This window comes from Scomber scombrus, chromosome 15 (genome assembly GCF_963691925.1).
Source record: "Scomber scombrus chromosome 15, fScoSco1.1, whole genome shotgun sequence".
In the NCBI taxonomy this organism is placed as follows: domain Eukaryota; kingdom Metazoa; phylum Chordata; class Actinopteri; order Scombriformes; family Scombridae; genus Scomber; species Scomber scombrus.
Genome location: NC_084984.1, coordinates 90,235 through 116,168, shown reverse-complemented (window position 1 = coordinate 116,168; position 25,934 = coordinate 90,235). Strand labels below are relative to the sequence as shown.

Sequence of the window (25,934 nt, the reverse complement as noted above, 5' to 3'; positions counted from 1 at the left end):
CAATGACTGATCAATGACTCTGATCAATGACTCTGATCAATGACTCTGATCAATGACTCTGATCAATGACTCTGATCAATAACTCTGATCAATGACTCTGATCAATGACACTGATCAATGACTGATCAATGACTCTGATCAATGACTCTGATCAATGACTCTGATCAATGACTCTGATCAATGACTGATCAATGACTCTGATCAATGACTCTGATCAATGACTCTGATCAATGACTCTGATCAATGACTCTGATCAATGACTGATCAATGACTCTGATCAATGACTCTGATCAATGACTCTGATCAATGACTGATCAATGACTCTGATCAATGACTCTGATCAATGACTGATCAATGACTGATCAATGACTCTGATCAATGACTCTGATCAATGACTCTGATCAATGACTGATCAATGACTCTGATCAATGACTCTGATCAATGACTGATCAATGACTCTGATCAATGACTCTGATCAATGACTCTGATCAATGACTCTGATCAATGACTCTGATCAATAACTCTGATCAATGACTCTGATCAATGACACTGATCAATGACTGATCAATGACTCTGATCAATGACTCTGATCAATGACTCTGATCAATGACTCTGATCAATGACTGATCAATGACTCTGATCAATGACTCTGATCAATGACACTGATCAATGACTGATCAATGACTCTGATCAATGACTCTGATCAATGACACTGATCAATGACTGATCAATGACTCTGATCAATGACTCTGATCAATGACTCTGATCAATGACTCTGATCAATGACTCTGATCAATGACTCTGATCAATAATGGATCAATAACTGAGACTCTGGGTTTTGGGGGTTTTATAGAGGTTTTAATGGGTCAGGGTCTACAGAAGTCCGGCTTGGAGACAAATCTGATAGAAGAAACTTTGCTGCTGTTTAACCAGAACCGCCGGAGAGTCCAGTTCCACCAGAGACCCTCGGTCCATCACCAAGACCCTGGAACCAGAACAGGGGGGGGGGTTACCTGTTATAGACCATGATGGGGGGGGGTTACCTGTTATAGACCAGGATGGGGGGGGGGGGGGTACCTGTTATAGACCAGGATGGGGGGGGGGTACCTGTTATAGACCAGGATGGGGGGGGGGTTACCTGTTATAGGACCATGATGGGGGGGGGGTTACCTGTTATAGACCATGATGGGGGGGGGGTTACCTGTTATAGACCATGATGGGGGGGGGGGTTTACCTGTTATAGACCATGATGGGGGGGGGGTTACCTGTTATAGACCATGATGGGGGGGGGGTTACCTGTTATAGACCATGATGGGGGGGGGTTTACCTGTTATAGACCAGGATGGGGGGGGGGTTACCTGTTATAGCCCATGATTGGGGGGGGGGGTTACCTGTTATAGACCAGGATGGGGGGGGGGGTTACCTGTTATAGACCATGATGGGGGGGGGTTACCTGTTATAGACCATGATGGGGGGGGGGGTTACCTGTTATAGACCAGGATGGGGGGGGGGGGGTTACCTGTTATAGACCATGATGGGGGGGGGGGTTACCTGTTATAGACCAGGATGGGGGGGGGGTTACCTGTTATAGACCATGATGGGGGGGGGGGTTACCTGTTATAGACCATGATGGGGGGGGTTACCTGTTATAGACCAGGATGGGGGGGGGTTTACCTGTTATAGACCAGGATGGGGGGGGGGGGTTACCTGTTATAGACCAGGATGGGGGGGGTTACCTGTTATAGACCAGGATGGGGGGGGGGGGGTTTACCTGTTATAGACCAGGATGGGGGGGGGGGGGTTACCTGTTATAGACCAGGATGGGGGGGGGGTTACCTGTTATAGCCCATGATTGGGGGGGGTTACCTGTTATAGACCAGGATGGGGGGGGGGTTACCTGTTATAGACCAGGATGGGGGGGGGTTACCTGTTATAGCCCATGATTGGGGGGGGATACCTGTTGCAGTCCAGGATGGAGGGGGGGGGGGGGGTTTACCTGTTACAGTCCAGGATGGTGTTGATCCGGTGCGCGATGGTCAGAACCGTTGAATCCTTGAACTGGGTCCTGATGGTGGACTGGATCAACTGGTCCAGTTCTACGTCTACAGCTGCTGTTGCTTCATCCAGAACCAGAATCTTCGTCTTCCTCAGCAGAGCTCGGGCCAAGCACAGGAGCTGTCTCTGTCCCACACTGGGGGGGGGGTTAGGGGGAGGGGGAGGTGGGACAGCAGAATATTACATATAATATTAAATAATAATAATAATAATATTTATTTTGTATGAAACTGAATAAACAGTTTCATTACGTCGTCATGGCAACAGCCAGGTAACCGGGGGACACACCTGAGGTTCTCTCCTCCCTCGCAGCACTCATGGTTGAGTTTCTGTGGCAGCGCAGACACAAAGGTGTGCAGGTGAGCCAGCTGCAGAGCTCTCCACAGCTCCTCATCTGAACAGGTGTCAAAGGGGTCAAGGTTCATCCTCAGAGACCCTGAGAACAGCACCGGGTCCTGCAGAGCAAAGGTCAGAGGTCACGCTGCTGGTCCCTGATGCCTGAATCTGCCCCCGCTGACCTGCAATGACTCACCTGAGGGATGATGGTGATCCTAGAGCGAAGCTCATGAAGGCCGATCTGAGCGATGTCGATCCCATCGATGCAGATCCGGCCCTTCGCCGCTTCCAGGATCCGGAACAGTCCCAAAGCCAAGGAGGACTTCCCTGCTCCGGTCCGGCCCACGATCCCCACCTGCAGGTCCAACAGGAAACAGCTGGATTCATTATGAACAGGAAGAGTTCCCCTCACCCACAGGAAGCAGCTGTTATCTTCACATTAAAACCTCCAAACAGGCGCTCAGGTGGTCTAGCGGTGGAGCGAGGACACGTACACGGCGGACCCCGGTTCGAGTCCGGGCTTGCAGGCCCTTGCTGCATGTCACCCCCCCCCCGGTGATTTCCTGTCTCATTACTGTCAGTAGAGGTTTCTATGCCGGAAAAAGATCGAAATCTGAATCTAAATAAATAAACAAACCTCGAAACAATCGTCCCAATGCATCGTAAAGCTTTATAAACACAGCAGATCCAGACTAACAAGGGTCTGGGATCAGTAGTGGTTAGACCTTCTCTTTGTCCTGGATGCTGATGGAGATTCCCTTCAAGGCCCAGTCCAGACCTTTACGGTACTGCAGTCCATAGTCCTCAAACTGGATGGTTCCTGTGGTGGGCCAGGCGGCGGGCAGCAGGCTGTCTGGAAGCGTCCAGGCCGCCTGAAGACAAAGAGGGTTACAGGAGAGTTTAGACCTGCTCTATGTGTACTGGGCCTTGAGATGACTTTGTTGTGATTTGGCGCTTTATAAATAAAGATTGATTGAGGAGCTGCAGAGGAGAAACGCTTCAGACTGAGAGTAGATATAGATTTGCACCTCTTTGGGGGTGTGGGCATACTCCTTCACTCTTTCCACTGACACGATGTTGTTCTCCACATCAGTCCAGGATCGAACAATCCAGCTCAGGATCCCCGTCACCTGCAGACACACAAGCTGCTCAGCTGGACCGCAGGCACATGGTTTGGTTCTTTGGTCCATTTAAACCACACAAACACCTTTTATTCATGTTCTGTTTCACTTTCATTCTTCAGCAGACAAACAACTGATGAGGAGATATAAGTACAATCTATTAGTTTTTACTGGGTCAACGTTTTGGTCTCTCAGAGCTTCTTCCGGCACCTTCGAGGAACAATCATCACATCATCACTGTTGTATTAAGACTTGAACAGTTTGCTGGGAGAGTGTTTGACCTGCAGAGAGTGTGTCACTGCCAGTCCCACGATGCCCGGGCTCAGCTCAGCCCGACTTCGCACTGACAGGACAGCAGCAGCTAGAACCAGCAGATTCCCTAAAAACTCCAGATTTACCGCCAGCCACCTGCACACATCAGGTCAGTATCACAGTATCAACTCATCATTATCACACTTATACAGATACAATATGATATGTAACCAAAGACAAAAGCAGATGTAAATATACTTTCAGACATCTGTCAAACACAATCAAATAGCTTTAAAATAAAATCTCCTTAAAATCCTGTTTAATAACAACTAGATATGTGAAATTGAACCTCGTGGCGACGAAGCGAGGGAAGTAGGCCTCCTGGTTGCTGTCGATGCGTCGGTCGGCCTGGAGCGTGAAGCGCCGCTGCTCCCCGAAGGCTCGGATGACGCCGGCGCCCTGCAACGTCTCGTTGAAGTGGCTGTAGATCGGCGAGCGGCTCACCGCCTCCAGGCGCCGCAGCTGACACGACGCCGCCACGTAGAAACTCTGCCGAACAGAAACATCACGACGTTGGTCACGGCCGAGCTAGACGTCGGTCACGGTCAGAAGTTTGACCCGAAGATGAAGACGTAGATGTTTACCTGGATGAAGATGTAGAGGCAGGTGAGCGGCAGCAGCAGCAGGCCTGTGAGCGGCGTGGCCAGCAGCACGATGATGCAGACCTCCAGCAGCTTGAACAGGTATCCCAGCATCATCTTCAGGCCTTCGGGGATCATGCAGTCGATGGCGTCGATCTCTTTGGAAAAGCGGTTCAGCAGGTTTCCGCTCGGCGTCGCTTCAAAGAACGAGACGGGCGAGCGCAGCACGTCGTTCAGCAGCTCGGCGTGAAGCTGGCGAGACGCTACGATGCCGCCCAGAGCGATAGCTAGCGTGGTCCCAAACATGGCCGCCCCTGCAGGGTGACATCACAGAGAGTTAATCATGTGACCTGGAGCACCGAACCTCATTGGTCGGTACGTCGACCGGCTTTTACTTGAGTGACCTTTGACCTACCCTGGGTGGCGCCCAGCGCTCCGAACACACTCAGTCTGAGCTCGTGGTCGCTCTGCGTGCCATTGGCCGGCGGCTGGTCGGCCCACAGGCTCAGCCAATAGGAGTAGGCCAGAGAGGCGGCCTGCTGGAAGGCACTGAGGAAGACGATGGTCATGATGAAGGTCGTCCCCACCGTCCGGAAATACTCGCCGTACATCTGCAGCTTCACCTGTTAGAGAGAGTTCATCCCTCCATCATCCCTCCATCATCCTTCCATCATCCCTCCATCATCCTTCCATCATCCCTCCATCATCCCTCCATCATCCCTCCATCATCCTTCCATCATCCCTCCATCATCCTTCCATCATCCCTCCATCATCCCTCCATCATCCTTCCATCATCCCTCCATCATCCTTCCATCATCCCTCCATCATCACTCCATCATCACTCCTTCATCCCTCCTTCATCCCTCCATCATCCCTCCATCATCCCTCCATCATCCCTCCATCATCACTCCATCATCACTCCTTCATCCCTCCTTCATCCCTCCATCATCCCTCCATCATCCCTCCATCATCACTCCATCATCACTCCATCATCACTCCTTCATCCCTCCATCATCCCTCCATCATCCTTCCATCATCCCTCCATCATCCTTCCATCATCCCTCCATCATCACTCCATCATCACTCCTTCATCCCTCCATCATCCCTCCATCATCCCTCCATCATCCCTCCATCATCCCTCCTTCATCACTCCATCATCACTCCATCATCACTCCATCATCCCTCCATCATCCTTCCATCATCCCTCCTTCATCACTCCATCATCACTCCATCATCCCTCCTTCACCCCTCCTTCATCCCTCCTTCATCACTCCATCATCACTCCATCATCACTCCTTCATCACTCCATCATCACTCCATCATCCCTCCATCATCACTCCATCATCCCTCCTTCATCCCTCCATCATCACTCCATCATCACTCCATCATCCCTCCTTCATCACTCCATCATCCCTCCATCATCACTCCTTCATCCCTCCATCATCACTCCTTCATCACTCCATCATCACAGATTCACAGAAGACTTCATCCCTCCATCATCACACCTTCATCACTCCATCATCACACCTTCATCCCTCCATCATCCTCCTTCATCCCTCCTTCATCCCTCCTTCATCACTCCTTCATCCCTCCATCATCCCTCTTCATCCCTCCTTCATCCCTCCATCATCACTCCTTCATCCCTCCATCATCACACCTTCATCACTCCATCATCACACCTTCATCCCTCCATCATCCCTCCTTCATCCCTCCTTCATCCCTCCTTCATCACTCCTTCATTCCCTCCATCATCACACCTTCATCACACCTTCATCCCTCCATCATCACACCTTCATCCAATCATCACACCTTCATCCCTCCATCATCACACCTTCATCCCATCATCACACCTTCATCCAATCATCACACCTTCATCCCTCCATCATCACACCTTCATCCCATCATCACACCTTCACCCCTCTATCATCACACCTTCATCCCATCATCACACCTTCATCCCTCCATCATCACACCTTCATCCCTTCATCACACCTCCATCCCTTCATCCCTCATTCATCCCTCCATCATCCCTCCTTCATCCCTCCTTCATCCCTCCTTCATCACTCCTTCATCCCTCCATCATCACACCTTCATCAGCACCTTCATCACTCCTTCATCCCTCCATCATCCTTCCATCATCCCTCCTTCATCACTCCATCATCACTCCATCATCACTCCATCATCCCTCCATCATCACTCCATCATCCCTCCATCATCACTCCATCATCACTCCATCATCCCTCCTTCATCACTCCATCATCACTTCCATCATCCCTCCATCATCACTCCATCATCCCTCCATCATCACTCACATCACCTCCTTCATCCTCCATCATCACTCCATCATCACTCCATCATCCCTCCTTCATCACTCCATCATCCCTCCATCATCACTCCTTCATCACTCCATCATCACACCTTCATCACTCCATCATCCCTCAATCATCACTCCATCATCCCTCCTTCATCCCTCCATCATCACTCCATCATCACTCCATCATCACACCTTCATCACACCTTCATCACTCCTTCATCCCTCCATCATCCTTCCATCATCCCTCCTTCATCACTCCATCATCACTCCATCATCACTCCATCATCACTCCATCATCCCTCCATCATCACTCCATCATCCCTCCATCATCCTTCCATCATCCCTCCTTCATCACTCCATCATCACTCCATCATCACTCCATCATCACTCCATCATCCCTCCATCATCACTCCATCATCCCTCCATCATCCCTCCATCATCCTTCCATCATCCCTCCTTCATCACTCCATCATCACTCCATCATCACTCCACATCACTCCATCATCCCTCCATCATCACTCCTTCATCCCTCCATCATCCTTCCATCATCCCTCCTTCATCACTCCATCATCACTCTCCATCATCACTCCATCATCACTCCATCATCCCTCCATCATCACTCCATCATCCCTCCATCATCACTCCATCATCCCTCCTTCATCCCTCCATCATCACTCCATCATCATCCACCATCCCTCCTTCATCACTCCATCATCCCTCCATCATCACTCCTTCATCACTCCATCATCACACCTTCATCACACCATCATCCCTCAATCATCACTCCATCATCCCTCAATCATCACTCCATCATCCCTCCTTCATCCCTCCATCATCACTCCATCATCACTCCATCATCCCTCCTTCATCACTCCATCATCCTCCATCATCACTCCTTCATCCCTCCATCATCACTCCTTCATCACTCCATCATCACACCTTCATCCCTCCATCATCACACCTTCATCCAATCATCACACCTTCATCCCTTCATCACACCTCCATCCCTTCATCCCTCATTCATCCCTCCATCATCCCTCCTTCATCCCTCCTTCATCCCTCCTTCATCACTCCTTCATCCCTCCATCATCACACCTTCATCACACCTTCATCACTCCTACATCACTCCTTCATCCCATCATCACACCTTCATCCAATCATCACACCTTCATCCCTCCATCATCACACCTTCATCCAATCATCACACCTTCATCCCTCCATCATCACACCTTCATCCCATCATCACACCTTCACCCCTCTATCATCACACCTTCATCCCATCATCACACCTTCATCCCTCCATCATCACACCTTCATCCCTTCATCACACCTCCATCCCTTCATCCCTCATTCATCCCTCCATCATCCCTCCTTCATCCCTCCTTCATCCCTCCTTCATCACTCCTTCATCCCTCCATCATCACACCTTCATCACACCTTCATCACTCCTTCATCCCTCCATCATCCTTCCATCATCCCTCCTTCATCACTCCATCATCACTCCATCATCACTCCATCATCCCTCCATCATCACTCCATCATCCCTCCATCATCACTCCATCATCCCTCCTTCATCCCTCCATCATCACTCCATCATCACTCCATCATCCCTCCTTCATCACTCCATCATCACTCCATCATCCCTCCATCATCACTCCATCATCCCTCCATCATCACTCCATCATCCCTCCTTCATCCCTCCATCATCACTCCATCATCACTCCATCATCCCTCCTTCATCACTCCATCATCCCTCCATCATCACTCCTTCATCACTCCATCATCACACCTTCATCACTCCATCATCCCTCAATCATCACTCCATCATCCCTCCTTCATCCCTCCATCATCACTCCATCATCACTCCATCATCACACCTTCATCACACCTTCATCACTCCTTCATCCCTCCATCATCCTTTCCATCATCCCTCCTTCATCACTCCATCATCACTCCATCATCACTCCATCATCACTCCATCATCCCTCCATCATCACTCCATCATCCCTCCATCATCCTTCCATCATCCCTCCTTCATCACTCCATCATCACTCCATCATCACTCCATCATCCCTCCATCATCACTCCATCATCCCTCCATCATCCCTCCATCATCCTTCCATCATCCCTCCTTCATCACTCCATCATCACTCCATCATCACTCCATCATCACTCCATCATCCCTCCATCATCACTCCTTCATCCCTCCATCATCCTTCCATCATCCCTCCTTCATCCCTCCATCATCACACCTTCATCACTCCTTCATCACTCCATCATCACTCCATCATCACTCCATCATCCCTCCATCATCACTCCATCATCCCTCATCATCCCTCCATCATCCTTCCATCATCCCTCCTTCATCACTCCATCATCACTCCATCATCACTCCATCATCACTCCATCATCCCTCCATCATCACTCCTTCATCCCTCCATCATCCTTCCATCATCCCTCCTTCATCCCTCAATCATCACTCCATCATCACTCCATCATCACTCCATCATCACTCCATCATCCCTCCATCATCACTCCATCATCCCTCCATCATCACTCCATCATCCCTCCTTCATCCCTCCATCATCACTCCATCATCACTCCACCATCCCTCCTTCATCACTCCATCATCCCTCCATCATCACTCCTTCATCACTCCATCATCACACCTTCATCACACCATCATCCCTCAATCATCACTCCATCATCCCTCAATCATCACTCCATCATCCCTCCTTCATCCCTCCATCATCACTCCATCATCACTCCATCATCCCTCCTTCATCACTCCATCATCCCTCCATCATCACTCCTTCATCCCTCCATCATCACTCCTTCATCACTCCATCATCACACCTTCATCCCTCCATCATCACACCTTCATCCAATCATCACACCTCCATCCCTTCATCCCTCATTCATGCCCTCCATCATCCCTCCTTCATCCCTCCTTCATCCCTCCTTCATCACTCCTTCATCCCTCCATCATCACACCTTCATCACACCTTCATCACTCCTTCATCCCTCCATCATTACTCCATCATCCCTCCATCATCACTCCTTCATCAAAAGGAGGAGTAGGAGCAGCAGCAGCAGCAGGAGGAGGAGGAAGAGCAGTAGGAGCAGTAGGAGCAGCAGGAGGAGGAGGAGGAGCAGCAGCAGGAGGAGGAAGAGCAGTAGGAGCAGCAGCAGGAGGAGGAGCAGCAGCAGCAGGAGGAGGAAGAGCAGTAGGAGCAGCAGGAAGAAGAGCTGTAGGAGCAGCAGCAGGAGGAGGAAGAGCAGTAGGAGCAGCAGGAGGAAGAGCAGTAGGAGCAGCAGCAGGAGGAGGAAGAGCAGTAGAAGCAGCAGCAGTAGGAGCAGTAGGAGCAGCAGCAGGAGGAGGAGGAGGAGGAGGAAGAGTAGGAGCAGCAGCAGGAGGAGGACGAGGAGGAGGAGGAGGAGCAGCAGCAGCAGGAGGAGGAAGAGCAGTAGGAGCAGCAGCAGTAGGAGCAGCAGTAGGAGGAGGAGGAGGAGTAGGAGCAGCAGCAGGAGGAGGAGGAGGAGGACCTACCCTCCCAGTGTGAGCTTCGTCAGCCTGAGTCAGTTTCCCACAATCCTCAGAGTCTGAGTCCTGATCGACTTTCTCCATCATCTGAACGCCGCTGAGGTCACAGCTGGAACACATCCAGATGTTACAGAGACACATCCAGATGTTATAGGTTCATCCAGATGTTACAGGTTCATCCAGATGTTAGAGACACATCCAGATGTTACAGGTTCATCCAGATGTTACAGAGACACATCCAGATGTTATAGGTTCATCCAGATGTTACAGAGACACATCCAGATGTTACAGAGACACATCCAGATGTTATAGGTTCATCCAGATGTTACAGAGACACATCCAGATGTTACAGAGACACATCCAGATGTTATAGGTTCATCCAGATGTTACAGAGACACATCCAGATGTTACAGGTTCATCCAGATGTTACAGAGACACATCCAGATGTTACAGAGGACACATCCAGATGTTATAGGTTCATCCAGATGTTACAGGTTCATCCAGATGTTACAGAGACACATCCAGATGTTACAGAGACACATCCAGAGGTTACAGAGACACATCCAGAGGTTACAGAGACACATCCAGATGTTACAGAGACACATCCAGATGTTATAGGTTCATCCAGATGTTACAGAGACACATCCAGAGGTTACAGAGACACATCCAGATGTTACAGAGACACATCCAGATGTTACAGAGACACATCCAGAGGTTACAGAGACACATCCAGAGGTTGACACATCTGTATGAATAGCTGATGATCTGCTGTACTCTCATTCACACACATTCAGACACTGATGGGAGGAGCTACCATGCAGGGAGCCAACCTGCTCATCAGAGGGAAACTAACCATTCACACACCGTTGGCATAGCAACGGGAGCTATTTGGGTTAAGTGTCTCGACATGTGGACTGGAGGAGCCGGGAATCGAACCTCCGATCTTCCAACTGTTGGACGACAGCTCTACCTCCTGATCCACAGCCTGCCCTCAATATAAATCTGTCTGACATCAGCTGTATTGATTAGTGTGTACCTGATCAGCTGCATTGATTAGTGTGTACCTGATCAGCTGCATTGATTAGTGTGTACCTGATCAGCTGTATTGATTAGTGTGTACCTGATCAGCTGCTCCTGAGACAGATCGATGGAGAAATCCGTCATACTGAGACGAGACAATGACTTCCTGCTGCCTGGAAACATAAAAGATTTACTGTCAGGACCCATTTTCCCCTCAGGACCTCAGGAAGTTTATTGATCAGTTTGCTGATCAGTTAATTGATCAGTCAGTCTTACTCCTGTCCCTGTGGGTGGAGCTCTCTCTGGGCTGTGGCCCACTGAAGGTGTGGATGAGGTGGGCGAACGCTCCTTTCCGGTCCATCAGCTCCATGAAGGATCCCATCTCAGAAATCTGACCCCCCCTCCATCACCAGGACCAGGTCTGCTTTGGTCAGGAACCTGAGGCCGTGAGTTACCAGCACCCGAGTCTGAACAACAACAGAAACAGGTGGTGAGCCGTGAGTGGTCCTCTGAACACTAATATAATCCTGATGAACACTTTAAACCTTGATAAATATAAATATACATAATCTGAAAAATAAGACTGAAGGTCCTGCAGGGTCACACCTTGTCTTTCAGGAGACCTTTGGGTCCGATAACTTGATCAAATATGTGTTGTCCCACATGACCATCGACAGCGGACAGTGGATCATCCAGCAGGTAAACGTCTGACTTCCTGTAGACAGCCCGAGCCAGACTCACCCTCTGCTTCTGCCCTCCAGACAGGTTCAGACCCTGCAGCCAGAAACCACCACAGTGACCACATGGTTTGTAAAGTGAATGAATGAATAAATTAATAACTTTTATTATACAGAGACCCAAAACTCAAACAGTACCAACTCTAAATGTGCAACCATCTGTCTTGATGGGCTGAGAGAGAAGCACAACAACAACAATAATAATAATTATTATAATGATAATAAAAATAACAATAATAACTTTGGGTAGCATCCGGACAGGAAACAGCAACACTCAGAGGAAGAGGTTTAGGTTAGTGGAGCCGGTCTGTGGGGAAACCTCCAGCAGATGGCAGCATTGGTACCTTCTCCCCGATCTCGGTGGCGTCTCCGGCGGGCAGGATGTCCAGGTCCGGCAGCAGAGCACAGGCCTCCACCACTCGGTGGTACCAGCTCTCCTTTCTGTCCTGGCCGAACAGGATGTTGTTCTTCAGGGTGGCGTTCTGGATCCAGGCCTGCTGGGGGACGTAGGCCACGGAACCCTGAAGATAAATATTAACACTGATCAGTCTGAGGCAGCGGGCCTCCTGATGTTGATTGGCCGACTGTAACCAAGGTAACCGGGACTGAGCTGTAATGATCGTCTGCGTCACCTTGACGGAGACGCCGCCGCTCCGTCTCTCTGTCTCTCCCAACATGGCCGACAGCAGCGAGGACTTTCCAGAGCCGACGTGGCCCACCACAGCCACCAGGCTCCCGGTCTTCACCTTCACATTGATCCTCTGCAGACACAGCGGCCCGTCAGCCGACCAGGCGAAGGATCCGCCCTCGATGGTCACTGCGTCCCCGTCTGAGGAGAAATGATGCTTCCTGTTCACGTGATTCTGTCACATGACGATCGATACTAACGAGACCTGCAGAGATCCAACCTGATGATGTCATACCTGTGGAGGACAGGTGTGTGATGTCATACCTGTGTTATGAGGAAGTCTCTCCACGTTGTCCGTCTTCAGTTCATCCTGCAGCAGTAAATGTCCCAAACGTCTGAGTGAGACAAAAGCCTGTAAGAGACATTCAGACTGTTACTCTGGACCTGCTGTCCTCTCAGTGTCCCTGCTGTCCTCTCAGTGTCCCTGCTGTCCTCTCAGTGTCCCTGCTGTCCTCTCAGTGTCCCTGCTGTCCTCTTACTGTCCCTGCTGTCCTCTCAGTGTCTCTGCTGTCCTCTCAGTGTCTCTGCTGTCCTCTTAGTGTCTCTGCTGTCCTCTCAGTGTCCCTGCTGTCCTCTCAGTGTCCCTGCTGTCCTCTTAGTGTCTCTGCTGTCCTCTCAGTGTCTCTGCTGTCCTCTCAGTGTCCCTGCTGTCCTCTTAGTGTCTCTGCTGTCCTCTCAGTGTCCCTGCTGTCCTCTCAGTGTCCCTGCTGTCCTCTCAGTGTCTCTGCTGTCCTCTCAGTGTCCCTGCTGTCCTCTCAGTGTCCCTGCTGTCCTCTCAGTGTCCCTGCTGTCCTCTCAGTGTCCCTGCTGTCCTCTCAGTGTCCCTGCTGTCCTCTTAGTGTCCCTGCTGTCCTCTCAGTGTCCCTGCTGTCCTCTCAGTGTCCCTGCTGTCCTCTCAGTGTCCCTGCTGTCCTCTCAGTGTCCCTGCTGTCCTCTTAGTGTCCCTGCTGTCCTCTTAGTGTCCCTGCTGATTGATTGATTGATTGGTTGATTGATTGATTGATTGATTGATTGATTGATGGATTGGTTGATTGGTTGGTTGATTGTTTGATTGGTTGATTGGTTGATTGATTGATTGATTTATTGATTGGTTGGTTGGTTGATTGATTGATTGGTTGATTGATTGGTTGATTGATTGATTGATTGGTTGGTTGTTTGATTGGTTTATTGATTGATTGATTGATTGGTTGGTTGGTTGATTGATTGGTTGATTGGTTGATTGATTGATTGATTGGTTGGTTGATTGATTGGTTGATTGATTGATTGGTTGATGTATTGGTTGGTTGATTGATTGATTGGTTGATTGATTGGTTGGTTGGTTGATTGATTGGTTGTTTGATTGGTTTATTGATTGATTGATTGATTGGTTGATTGGTTGGTTGATTGATTGGTTTATTGATTGGTTGATTGATGGGGTAAGGGTTACCTGCATGGTGGTGCTCATGGCGAACGGCAGCTGGCTCAGCGGCATCTTCAGGATATTGATCAAAGCGACGGAAACAAAGATTTTCTGAGCGTCCAAAACATTTCGTTCATCGCTGAGAACGAAGACGCCGAACACTGCGAACAGGATCTGACATCACAGCGACCAATCAGAACCTTCATGTGGTGGTTAGATGTAAACTTTATTGTTGTCATGGTTACCAAACAAAGGAAGTGCGTCTCACCAGGAAGGACGAGGAGTTAAAAGACGCCAGAGAGACAGAGTACAGGACCTGAGACCTCTTCAGGGCGCTCAGTTCTCCGTCTCTCAGACCGCTGACCCGCCGCAGGAACGCGTCCTCCCAGCCGTAGAACTTCAGTATCTTCACTCCGTTCAGGATCTCGTTCATCAGCTTGATCCGACCATCCAGGAACCTCATCTGGACCTCCTGAGACCACCACAGACCGCCACAGACCAACAGAGACCATCAGAGACCATCAGAGACCAACAGAGACCATCAGAGACCATCAGAGACCAACAGAGACCAACAGAGACCATCAGAGACCATCAGAGACCAACAGAGACCATCAGAGACCATCAGAGACCAACAGAGACCAACAGAGACCATCAGAGACCATCACTGTTAGTATGTATTTACTGTATGGTCAGCTGCCATACAGTCGAGTCCTGATCCTGGTCCCGGTCCTGGTCCTGGTCCTGGTCCTGGTCCTGGTCCTGGTCTGGACCCTGATCCTAGTCCTGGTCTGGACCCTGACCCTGGTCCTGGTCTGGATTAGCTCACCTGCAGTCCGGCCCTGGTCCTGGTCTAGATTAGCTCACCTGCAGTCTGGTCCTGGTCCTGGTCTGGACCCTGGTCCTAGTCCTGGTCTGGACCCTGACCCTGGTCCTGGTCTGGATTAGCTCACCTGCAGTCTGGTCCTGGTCCTGGTCTGGACCCTGGTCCTGGTCCTGGTCTGGATTAGCTCACCTGCAGTCTGGTCCGGATCTTGGCGATGACCCCGTTCAGAGGGAAGAGGACGATCACCATGACGACGCCGGCTAAAGCAGACGGACCCAGCAGCTGCCGACCAATCAGAGACAAGCAGAGGATGAGCTGTTATTGATCACCGACTGATCGGTGAGCTGTTATTGATCACCGACCGGTCGGTGAGCTGTTATTGATCACTGACTGATGGGTTCAGGGTTGGTTACCTTCCACAGGAAGAAGAAGCAGAGGGCGATCTCCAGCGGAGCGATCCAGACGCTGTTAACGTAAACAACCAGATCCATCAGCTTCTGAGAGTCCGTAGAGACCAAGCTAATGATCTCTCCAACGGTGCACTGCTGCCGGGCGCCGCTGCTCATCACCAGACACTGTCCAACAAAACTTTATTAACAACATTCAGAGTGTGCACTGCTGTCTGAAGACACAGAGCAACTCCCTTATTGATTATCAGTTATTGATTAGAAGTGATCATCTCACATTAAACTCAAGTGGACGCATTATGGGAGTTGTAGTTCTCGGTTACCTTCCTGTAGATGAGGCCCATGACGGCAGTTTTCAGCCTCATGCCCACCGTGAAGCAGCGGTACATGTACTGATGGTGCAGCAGAGACTGCAAGCAGGACAGCAGGAAGAGCAGGGAGGCAAACAGGAAACCTTTCCACATGGCGGCATCCTTGTCCCGCATGAATCCGAGCAGCAGACTGACCGCAGATAAACAGACAAATAAACAACAGCAGCAGACTGACCACAGATAAACAACAACAACTCTTTGTGTTTGCACACGGAGCTCTCAGCAGCGAGGAGTAACATCTATAACCACCGACACCTGAACCCAGAGCAGCTGCTCCACCACAGTACTGACCAACACCTGCTAATTAACACCTGTTCACACCTGGACTCACTGACCGCTGTCACATGACTTTCTTGATTGTGAGCTATGAGAGCAGTGATCTGATTGGCTGATCTGTACACTTACAAACATGAATGAAAGTGTTGCCGTCAGTGTAACTAAGCTTCAGGGCAGAGTGACACATCTGTGAACTTTGACCTCTGAGACCAACCTAAGAACCTGCGGCACAGCAAACATGAAGGCGTCGTGGAGGAGCAGGCACAGCGTTCCACAGAGGAAGGTCGGTCCAAAGCTCCGTCCCAGCGTGTGGAGGAGGAACAGGCTGTAGCTCTGTCGCTTCCTCCTTTTCCTCAGCAGCTGAGTTTTTTCTGTCAGCCCGGCAGAACCATCAGAACAGGACCAGGAGGGCCCAGAACCAGCATGCTCCTTCCTGCAGAACATCATAGAAAACACAACAAGTTGTTTCATTTATTATCATTTTTCATGTCTGAATATGCTGTAAAATGTCTTACTGCAGTTCTGCACAGTGTTGGGTCCAGTTCTTCTCCATGTCAGACAGGATCCAGGCAGAGGAGTCCCGATCCCTGAGGGACCACAGGTCCGCAGCCTGCAGGGGGTGCTGGTAACCACGAATCACCAAACTGACAGAACAACAAAGCACAACAGAGGTATTATTGGTTCTGGATATTCAGTGTCAGGAGCTCTTCGTGTGCTCCCCAACACGTCTCATACGAACACGAGAATTAACTCACACGTGTGTAAAAAGTCACATTAGTGTGAAAGTTTAACTTCACATCAACACGACATTTCTTCTTCTTCTCTTTCGTATCGTCGTCATGTTTCAGCAGCTCAAGAATATATATACATGATATGTGTGTATCTGCTGGTAGTGGTAGGGTTCTGATGGTAGTGGTAGGGTTCTGATGGTAGTGGGAGGGTTCTGCTGGTAGTGGGAGGGTTCTGATGGTAGTGGTAGGGTTCTGATGGTAGTGCGAAAGTTCTGTTTGTAGTGGGAGGGTTCTGCTGGTAGTGTGACGGTTCTGATGGTAGTGGGAAGGGTTCTGATGGTTCTGCTTGTAGTGGGAGGGTTCTGCTGGTAGTGGTAGGGTTCTGATGGTAGTGGGAGGATTCTGCTGGTAGTGGGAGGGTTCTGATGGTAGTGGTAGGGTTCTGATGGTAGTGGTAGGGTTCTGATGGTAGTGGGAGGGTTCTGATGGTAGTGGGAGGGTTCTGCTGGTAGTGGGAGGGTTCTGATGGTAGTGGGAGGGTTCTGCTGGTAGTGTGAGGGTTCTGCTGGTAGTGGGAGGGTTCTGATGGTAGTGGGAGGGTTCTGATGGTAGTGGGAGGGTTCTGCTTGTAGTGTGAGGGTTCTGCTGGTAGTGTGAAGGTTCTGCTGGTAGTGTGAAGGTTCTGCTGGTAGTGTGAGGGTTCTGCTGGCACTCTTCTGGACAGAGACCTCAGATGTTGGACTTGGAATCAGCTGGAGCCTCTCTCCCAGTTAGTGGCCCAAAGCTCCCAGTGCTCCCATCACTTCCTTTCCTCCTCACATCTTCTCCAGCTTCTCTTTCTTGGTATTTTCTTCTCGTGTTGTTTCTCTGGATCCCTTCATCTATCACTGCTGCCTCCTTCTGTTGTTTGTCCATCATCACGATGTCATCAGCACGATGTCATCATCACGATGTCATCAGCACGATGTCATCAGCACGATGTCATCAGCACGATGTCATCAACACGATGTCATCAGCACGATGTCATCATCACGATGTCATCAGCACGATGTCATCAACACGATGTCATCAACACGATGTCATCAGCACGATGTCATCATCACGATGTAATCAGCACGATGTCATCAACACGATGTCATCAGCACGATGTCATCAGCACGATGTCATCAGCACGATGTCATCAGCACGATGTCATCAACACGATGTCATCAGCACGATGTCATCATCACGATGTCATCAGCACGATGTCATATCATACTACTCTCATATATGTCATACATCATGAACATATATATGTTGACATGTTTCAGGGGTGATTTTGTACCTGCTGAACCAAAAGAAGAAAAACTTGGAGAGAAATGAGGCGTCTTCTTCTGGACACTGATTCTGTGAAAACAAACATTCAAACAATTACAATGTAAATATATCAATATATCAATATACTGTAAATATATCAATATATCAATACACTGTAAATATCAATATCTTATGATAATAGTAACTGTTGGTATTTCAGCTTATAATAAACTCAGCTTCACATTTAAAGGAAACATTACAGTATAAAAATATTAATAACTTTAAAATAGTACAAGTAATACATAGTGTGTGTGTGTGTGTGTACCTGTGTGTAGGTGTGTGTGTGTGTGTGTAGGTGTGTGTACCTGTGTGTGTGTGTGTGTAGGTGTGTGTGTGTAGGTGTGTGTGTGTGTGTGTCTGTGTGTACCTGTGTGTGTGTGTGTGTGTGTGTACCTGTGTGTAGGTGTGTGTACCTGTGTGTGTAGGTGTGTGTACCTGTGTGTGTGTGTGTACCTGTGTGTAGATGTGTGTGTGTACCTGTGTGTGTGTGTGTGTGTACCTGTGTGTAGGTGTGTGTGTGTGTGTAGCTGTGTGTGTGTGTGTGTACCTGTGTGTAGGTGTGTGTACCTGTGTGTGTGTGTACCTGTGTGTGTGTGTGTGTGTGTACCTGTGTGTAGCTGTGTGTAGCTGTGTGTGTGTACCTGTGTGTAGGTGTGTGTAGCTGTGTGTGTGTGTGTGTGTGTGTGTGTGTGTGTGTACCTGTGTGTAGGTGTGTGTGTGTGTGTGTGTGTGTGTACCTGTGTGTAGCTGTGTGTAGCTGTGTGTGTGTGTGTGTGTGTGTACCTATGTGTAGGTGTGTGTAGCTGTGTGTGTGTGTGTGTACCTGTGTGTAGGTGTGTGTGTGTGTACCTGTGTGTAGCTGTGTGTGTGTGTGTGTGTGTGTGTGTGTAGCTGTGTGTAGCTGTGTGTGTGTGTGTGTGTGTGTGTGTGTACCTGTGTGTAGCTGTGTGTAGCTGTGTGTGTGTGTGTGTGTGTGTGTACCTGTGTGTGTGTGTGTGTGTACCTGTGTGTAGGTGTGTGTAGACAGCGGTCGGCAGTCAGAGAAGCAGCAGAGGACGAGCTGAACGAGTTGCAGCGAGAAGCAAACGACGAACGCCACGAAACGAACAGCGTCTGATGAAAAACCCTGAAAGAGGTCAGAGGTCAATGGTCTGAAGGTCATTCTGAGGAATTTTAAGTTTCATGATATTTTTCTTTTGAAAGATAAAACAATAAAAGATTTGCTCAACTGAAGGAAACAACAGGTTAGCAGCACGTTCACACAGGAGCCTTAACCCTGACCCCTGACCCCTGACCCTTAACCCTGACCTTTAACCCTGAGCTGTGACATACTGAGAACAAACTGTGACTGGTTTGCCTTTAAAAGGTTCACAACATCTTTTCTACATTTTCTATTGGACCTGATGACTTATTATTATTATTATTATTATTATTATTATTATTGTTATTATTATTATTATTATTATTATTATTATTATTATTATTGTTATTATTATTATTATTATTATTATTATTATTATTATTATTATTATTGTTATTATTATTATTATTATTATTATTATTATTATTATTATTGTTATTATTATTATTATTATTATTATTATTATTATGATTGTTATTATTATTATTATTATTATGATTGTTATTATTATTATTATTATTATTATTATTATGATTGTTATTATTATTATTATTATTATTATTATTATTATTATTATTGTTATTATTATTATTATTATTATTGTTATTATTATTATTATTATTATCATTATTATTATTATTATTATTATTATTATTATTATTGTTCATGTAGCCCATATCACATATCACACATGTTTCTCGGGGCTTTAGGTTTACAGTTAACATCTTCTGTCCGTAGACCCTCAATTCAAATAAGGAAAAACTTCTTTAAAACACAGTTTGACAGGGTCAGGGTCAGGGTCAGGGTTAAGGGTTAGGGTTAAGGGTCAGGGTTAGGGTTAAGGGTCAGGGTCAGGGTCAGGGTCAGGGTCAGGGTCAGGGTTAAGGGTCAGGGTTAAGGGTCAGGGTTAAGGGTTAGGGTCAGGGTTAAGGGTCAGGATACATCTGACATATAATCATGTGACACATGAATATATTTAAAAACAGAAAGCAATAATCTGCTGATACCTGATCAATAATCAGTTCCACATTGACCTTCAGAGGAACGATGGAGCAAAGAACCAGAAGAGTCCAGAATAGAAAGAGGAGGATGGATGATCGACAGCCCTTCATCCTCTCTACATGGATTATAACAACTGCCAGAACCTGAGGAAGAGGAGGAAGAGGAGGAAGAGGAAGTTCTCCCATTAATGATTACAGTTCAACCCTAACCCTTCCAGGTCCTGGTGTATATCTAGCTATACATTCAGACCCTAACCCAGGTTCACCATGAGGGACAACAAACACTGATTCTTTACATAGTGATATGTGTGTATGTGGACTTCCTGTTTGGGGGTTTCTGTGACTTACCAGAGTGGCGCTTCGGATCAGCGGGCCCAGCAGGAAGACCGTGTGCTTGTGGATCTCCTCATTCTTCTTCACCAGGAGGTAAAAGATTTCCAGAAGACCAAAAGTCGCCAGACTCAAACTGAGTAGCTGCAGAGTCCAAATATCAGAGTGAGTTAGTCCACATATCAGAGTGGGTTAGTCCACATATCAGAGTGGGTTAGTCCACATATCAGAGTGGGTTAGTCTACATATCAGAGTTGGTTAGTCCAAATATCAGAGTGGGTTAGTCCACATATCAGAGTGGGTTAGTCCACATATCAGAGTGGGTTAGTCCACATATCAGAGTGGGTTAGTCCAAATATCAGAGTGGGTTAGTCCACATATCAGAGTTGGTTAGTCCAAATATCAGAGTGGGTTAGTCCACATATCAGAGTGGGTTAGTCTACATATCAGAGTGGGTTAGTCTACATATCAGAGTGGGTTAGTCCACATATCAGAGTGGGTTAGTCCAAATATCAGAGTGGGTTAGTCCACATATCAGAGTGGGTTAGTCCAAATATCAGAGTGGGTTAGTCCACATATCAGAGTTGGTTAGTCCAAATATCAGAGTGGGTTAGTCCACATATCAGAGTGGGTTAGTCTACATATCAGAGTGGGTTAGTCTACATATCAGAGTGGGTTAGTCCACATATCAGAGTGGGTTAGTCCACATATCAGAGTGGGTTAGTCCACATATCAGAGTGGGTTAGTCTACATATCAGAGTGGGTTAGTCTACATATCAGAGTGGGTTAGTCCACATATCAGAGTGGGTTAGTCCACATATCAGAGTGGGTTAGTCCACATATCAGAGTGGGTTAGTCCACATATCAGAGTGGGTTAGTCCACATATCAGAGTGGGTTAGTCCACATATCAGAGTGGGTTAGTCCACATATCAGAGTGGGTTAGTCCACATATCAGAGTTGGTTAGTCCACATATCAGAGTGGGTTAGTCCACAAATCAGAGTGGGTTAATCCAAATATCAGAGTGGGTTAGTCTACATATCAGAGTGGGTTAGTCCAAATATCAGAGTGGGTTAGTCTACATATCAGAGTGGGTTAGTCCAAATATCAGAGTGGGTTAGTCCACATATCAGAGTGGGTTAGTCCACATATCAGAGTGGGTTAGTCCACATATCAGAGTGGGTTAGTCCACATATCAGAGTGGGTTAGTCCACATATCAGAGTGGGTTAGTCCACATATCAGAGTGGGTTAGTCCACATATCAGAGTGGGTTAGTCCACATATCAGAGTGGGTTAGTCCACATATCAGAGTTGGTTAGTCCAAATATCAGAGTGGGTTAGTCCAAATATCAGAGTGGGTTAGTCCACATATCAGAGTGGGTTAGTCCACATATCAGAGTGGGTTAGTCCAAATATCAGAGTGGGTTAGTCCACATATCAGAGTGGGTTAGTCCAAATATCAGAGTGGGTTAGTCCACATATCAGAGTGGGTTAGTCCACATATCAGAGTGGGTTAGTCCAAATATCAGAGTGGGTTAGTCCACATATCAGAGTGGGTTAGTCCACATATCAGAGTGGGTTAGTCCACATATCAGAGTGGGTTAGTCCACATATCAGAGTGGGTTAGTCCACATATCAGAGTGGGTTAGTCCACATATCAGAGTGGGTTAGTCCACATATCAGAGTGGGTTAGTCCACATATCAGAGTTGGTTAGTCCACATATCAGAGTGGGTTAGTCCACATAAGAGATCAGGTCAGTGGACAAGACTCGGCCCACTTACTAAAGTTAACTAAGAGCCCAGAATTAGTGTTTCATCTAACCCTGACCCTGACCCTGACCCTGACCCTAACCCTGACCCTGACCCTGACCCTGACCCTGACCCTGACCCTAACCCTGACCCTAACCCTGACCCTGACCCTAACCCTGACCCTGACCCTAGCCCTGACCCTAACCCTAACCCTGACCCTGACCCGCTCTCCCTGGACCTTTAGGACTAAGTTAAAAGTGTGTTTTTACCATCTTGGCGCAGCAGATTTTGGACAGGGGGATGATGCCTCTGGGTGGGCGGAGCTTCAAGTAGAGCAGGTAGAGTGGTGAACAGGTCCACAGGTAAACACAAGGGAACCAAACCAGGATGGTGTGCTGGAAACACTGGGTCAGGTCCGGATGGGTCGTGTACCACGTCAGGTTCCAGTCCTGCAAACACAAAACACATTTGGCTAAATGTGAGCCTCCAATCACAGGCTGAGATACAGAACATGTGACGAGAGGATGACCCTTATATGAACCAATGAAATTACAGTATGAAATAAAAAGTTCTCCAAATTCATGTTTTAATAACAGTTTTTAAAATTGTATTTGTTTATACTTTATATTTTTATATGTTCTTTAGAATCACAAACATCAAACATCATGGCCCGGCTCTTCATCCTCACAATATCAATGGGTTTTGGACACAGTTAGGGTTACTAGGGTTACTAGGGTTAGGGTTACTAGGGTTACTAGGGTTACTAGGGTTAGGGTTACTAGGGTTATGGTTACTAGGGTTACTAGGGTTACTAGGGTTACTAGGGTTACTAGGGTTAGGGTTACTAGGGTTACTAGGGTTAGGGTTACTAGGGTTACTAGGGTTAGGGTTACTAGGGTTAGGGTTACTAGGGTTACTAAGGTTACTAGGGTTAGGGTTACTAGGGTTACTAGGGTTAGGGTTACTAGGGTTACTAGGGTTACTAGGGTTAGGGTTACTAGGGTTAGGGTTACTAGGGTTACTAGGGTTACTAGGGTTACTAGGGTTAGGGTTACTAGGGTTACTAGGGTTAGGGTTACTGGGGTTAGAGTTACTAGGGTTACTAGGGTTAGGGTTACTAGGGTTACTAGGGTTAGGGTTACTGGGGTTAGAGTTACTAGGGTTACTAGGGTTAGGGTTAGGGTTACTAGGGTTACTAGGGTTAGGGTTACTAGGGTTACTAGGGTTACTAGGGTTAGGGTTACTAGGGTTACTAGGGTTAGGGTTACTAGGGTTACTAGGGTTACTAGGGTTACTAGGGTTACTAGGGTTAGGGTTACTAGGGTTACTAGGGTTAGGGTTACTAGGGTTACTAGGGTTACTGGGGTTACTAGGGTTACTAGGGTTAGGGTTACTAGGGTTAGGGTTACTAGGGTTACTAGGGTTACTAGGGTTAGGGTTAGGGTTACTAGGGTTACTAGGGTTACTAGGGTTACTAGGGTTAGGGTTACTAGGGTTAGGGTTACTAGGGTTACTAGGGTTACTGGGGTTACTAGGGTTACTAGGGTTAGGGTTACTAGGGTTAGGGTTACTAGGGTTACTAGGGTTACTAGGGTTACTAGGGTTACTAGGGTTAGGGTTACTAGGGTTACTAGGGTTAGGGTTACTAGGGTTAGGGTTACTAGGGTTACTAGGGTTACTAGGGTTAGGGTAACCGTTAACCAGTCAGAGTGTTTTTATTAAGTGTAAAAGTAGAAACAGCTGATTTAAATAAACTCACCCACAGAGGATCCAAACCACTGACACTGCACAGGTCCTCCATCTGTCCTCTTCTTCTTCTTCTTCTTCTTCTTCTTCTTCTTCTTCTTCTTCTTCTTCTTCTTCTTCTTCTTCTTCTTCTTGTACTTTTTTCTTCTGCTGTTTATAATTCAGAAAACTTCAAATCTTCAAACCTCCTGCTGCAACGTCCCGAAAGACACTGCTGAGAGACTCTGTCTGTTCCTCCTCCTCCTCTTCCTCCTGCTCCTCTTCCTCCTCCTCCTATTCCTCCTCTTCCTCCTCCTGCTCCTCCTCCTCCTCTTCCTCCTCCTCCTCCTCTCTCTGTAGTTAGTGTGTGTGTGTGTGTGTGTGTGTGTGTGTATGTGTGTGTGTGAGTGTGTGTGTGTGTGTGTGTGTGTGTGTGAGAGTGTGTGTGTGTGTTTGTGTGTGTGTGTGAGTGTATGTGTGTGTGTGTGTGTGTGTGTGTGTGTGTGAGTGTGTGTGTGTGTGAGTGTGTGTGTGTGTGTGTGTGTGAGTGTGTGTGTGTGTGTGTGTGTGTGTGTGTGTGTGAGTGTGTGTGTGTGTGTGTGTGTGTGTGTGTGTGTGTGTGTGTGTGGGTGTGTGTGTGTGTGTGTGTGTGTGTGAGTGTGTGTGTGTGTGTGTGTGTGTGTGTGTGAGTGTGTGAGTGTGTGTGTGTGTGTGTGTGTGTGTGTGTGTGTGTGTGAGTGTGTGTGTGTGTGTGTGAGGTATTTCTCTGTGATATATTGTCTTTGACCTTTGAGCAGGTTTTAACTCACACTTACACACCAAAGTACTGACTGCCTCACAGCATGCTGACATCTTTACATGTTTCAAATAAATTATTATTACTATTATTATTATTATTATTATTATTATTACTATTATTATTATTATTATTATCATTATCATTATTATTATTATTATTATTATTATTATTATTATTATCATTACCATTATTACTGTGCACCCATCGACCCTTTGACAATTAAAACATTATTAATGTTATTTTGTGTATTTTGACAAACACAATATTGTGTTGGATGTTATTCTTTGTCATAATGTGCAGTGTTGTATGTATACATAATATAATATAATATAATATAATATAATATAATATAATATAACATAATATAACATAATATAACATAATATAACATAATATAATATAATATAATATAACATAATATAACATAATATAATATAATATAATATAATATAACATAATATAACATAATATAATATAATATAATATAATATAATATAATATAACATAATATAACATAATATAATATAATATAATATAACATAATATAACATAATATAACATAATATAATATAATATAATATAATATAACATAATATAACATAATATAATATAATATAACATAATATAATATAACATAATATAATATAAATATATATATAAATATGTTGGGGTATTTTCAGGGTAAAGAGACCTATCCTGTTTTATTGTTGTTATAATAGACTCTGACTTCTGTTCATATTGGAAAGATGTATTGTTTGGTATCCATAGCGATGGTAAGGTCCCGCCTTGATGAGAGAAGTGACAGATTCAATTTTGGTGTGTTGCAAAATGCATCCAATCAGCAGGGCGCTGTGGTACTTTGTTGTATTTTTTAACCAACACAATAGAAAGTGATGTTTGCCACTTTGTGTGTTGAATTACATTTTATTGCACAATATAGTTTCAAACTGCATTTAAAGTAGTAAAGTAAACATTAGATTTCTATTTAAAGCATTTCCCTTTGAATAAAGCTGCAGAAATGCTTCCATATGGGATTATCAGTGAGTGATTAGTTTGGTCTGGGATCAGTGATTGATTAGTTTGGTCTGGGCAGGTAATGCGTGGACGCGGCCGCCAGGT

General features: G+C 46.9%; 1 protein-coding gene across 1 annotated transcript; it reads right to left on the bottom strand.

Moving 5' to 3' along the window:
- Positions 1–873: 873 nt before the first annotated feature.
- On the bottom strand, positions 874–24,096 carry LOC133995802 (multidrug resistance-associated protein 1-like). Its single transcript, XM_062435293.1, is given in 31 exon segments — positions 874–985; positions 1,997–2,191; positions 2,344–2,510; positions 2,588–2,746; positions 3,117–3,263; positions 3,420–3,521; positions 3,794–3,920; positions 4,114–4,313; positions 4,409–4,719; positions 4,821–5,028; positions 10,270–10,372; positions 11,384–11,456; positions 11,560–11,683; positions 11,685–11,750; positions 11,890–12,057; positions 12,365–12,541; positions 12,653–12,849; positions 12,973–13,060; positions 14,135–14,281; positions 14,376–14,579; positions 15,120–15,212; positions 15,344–15,505; positions 15,661–15,838; positions 16,199–16,417; positions 16,500–16,628; positions 18,040–18,101; positions 19,075–19,197; positions 20,220–20,357; positions 20,562–20,687; positions 22,561–22,740; positions 24,051–24,096. Coding segments are annotated over 31 exon segments (4,527 nt in total). The 5' UTR covers positions 24,093–24,096.
- Between the last annotated feature and the right edge of the window lie 1,838 nt (positions 24,097–25,934).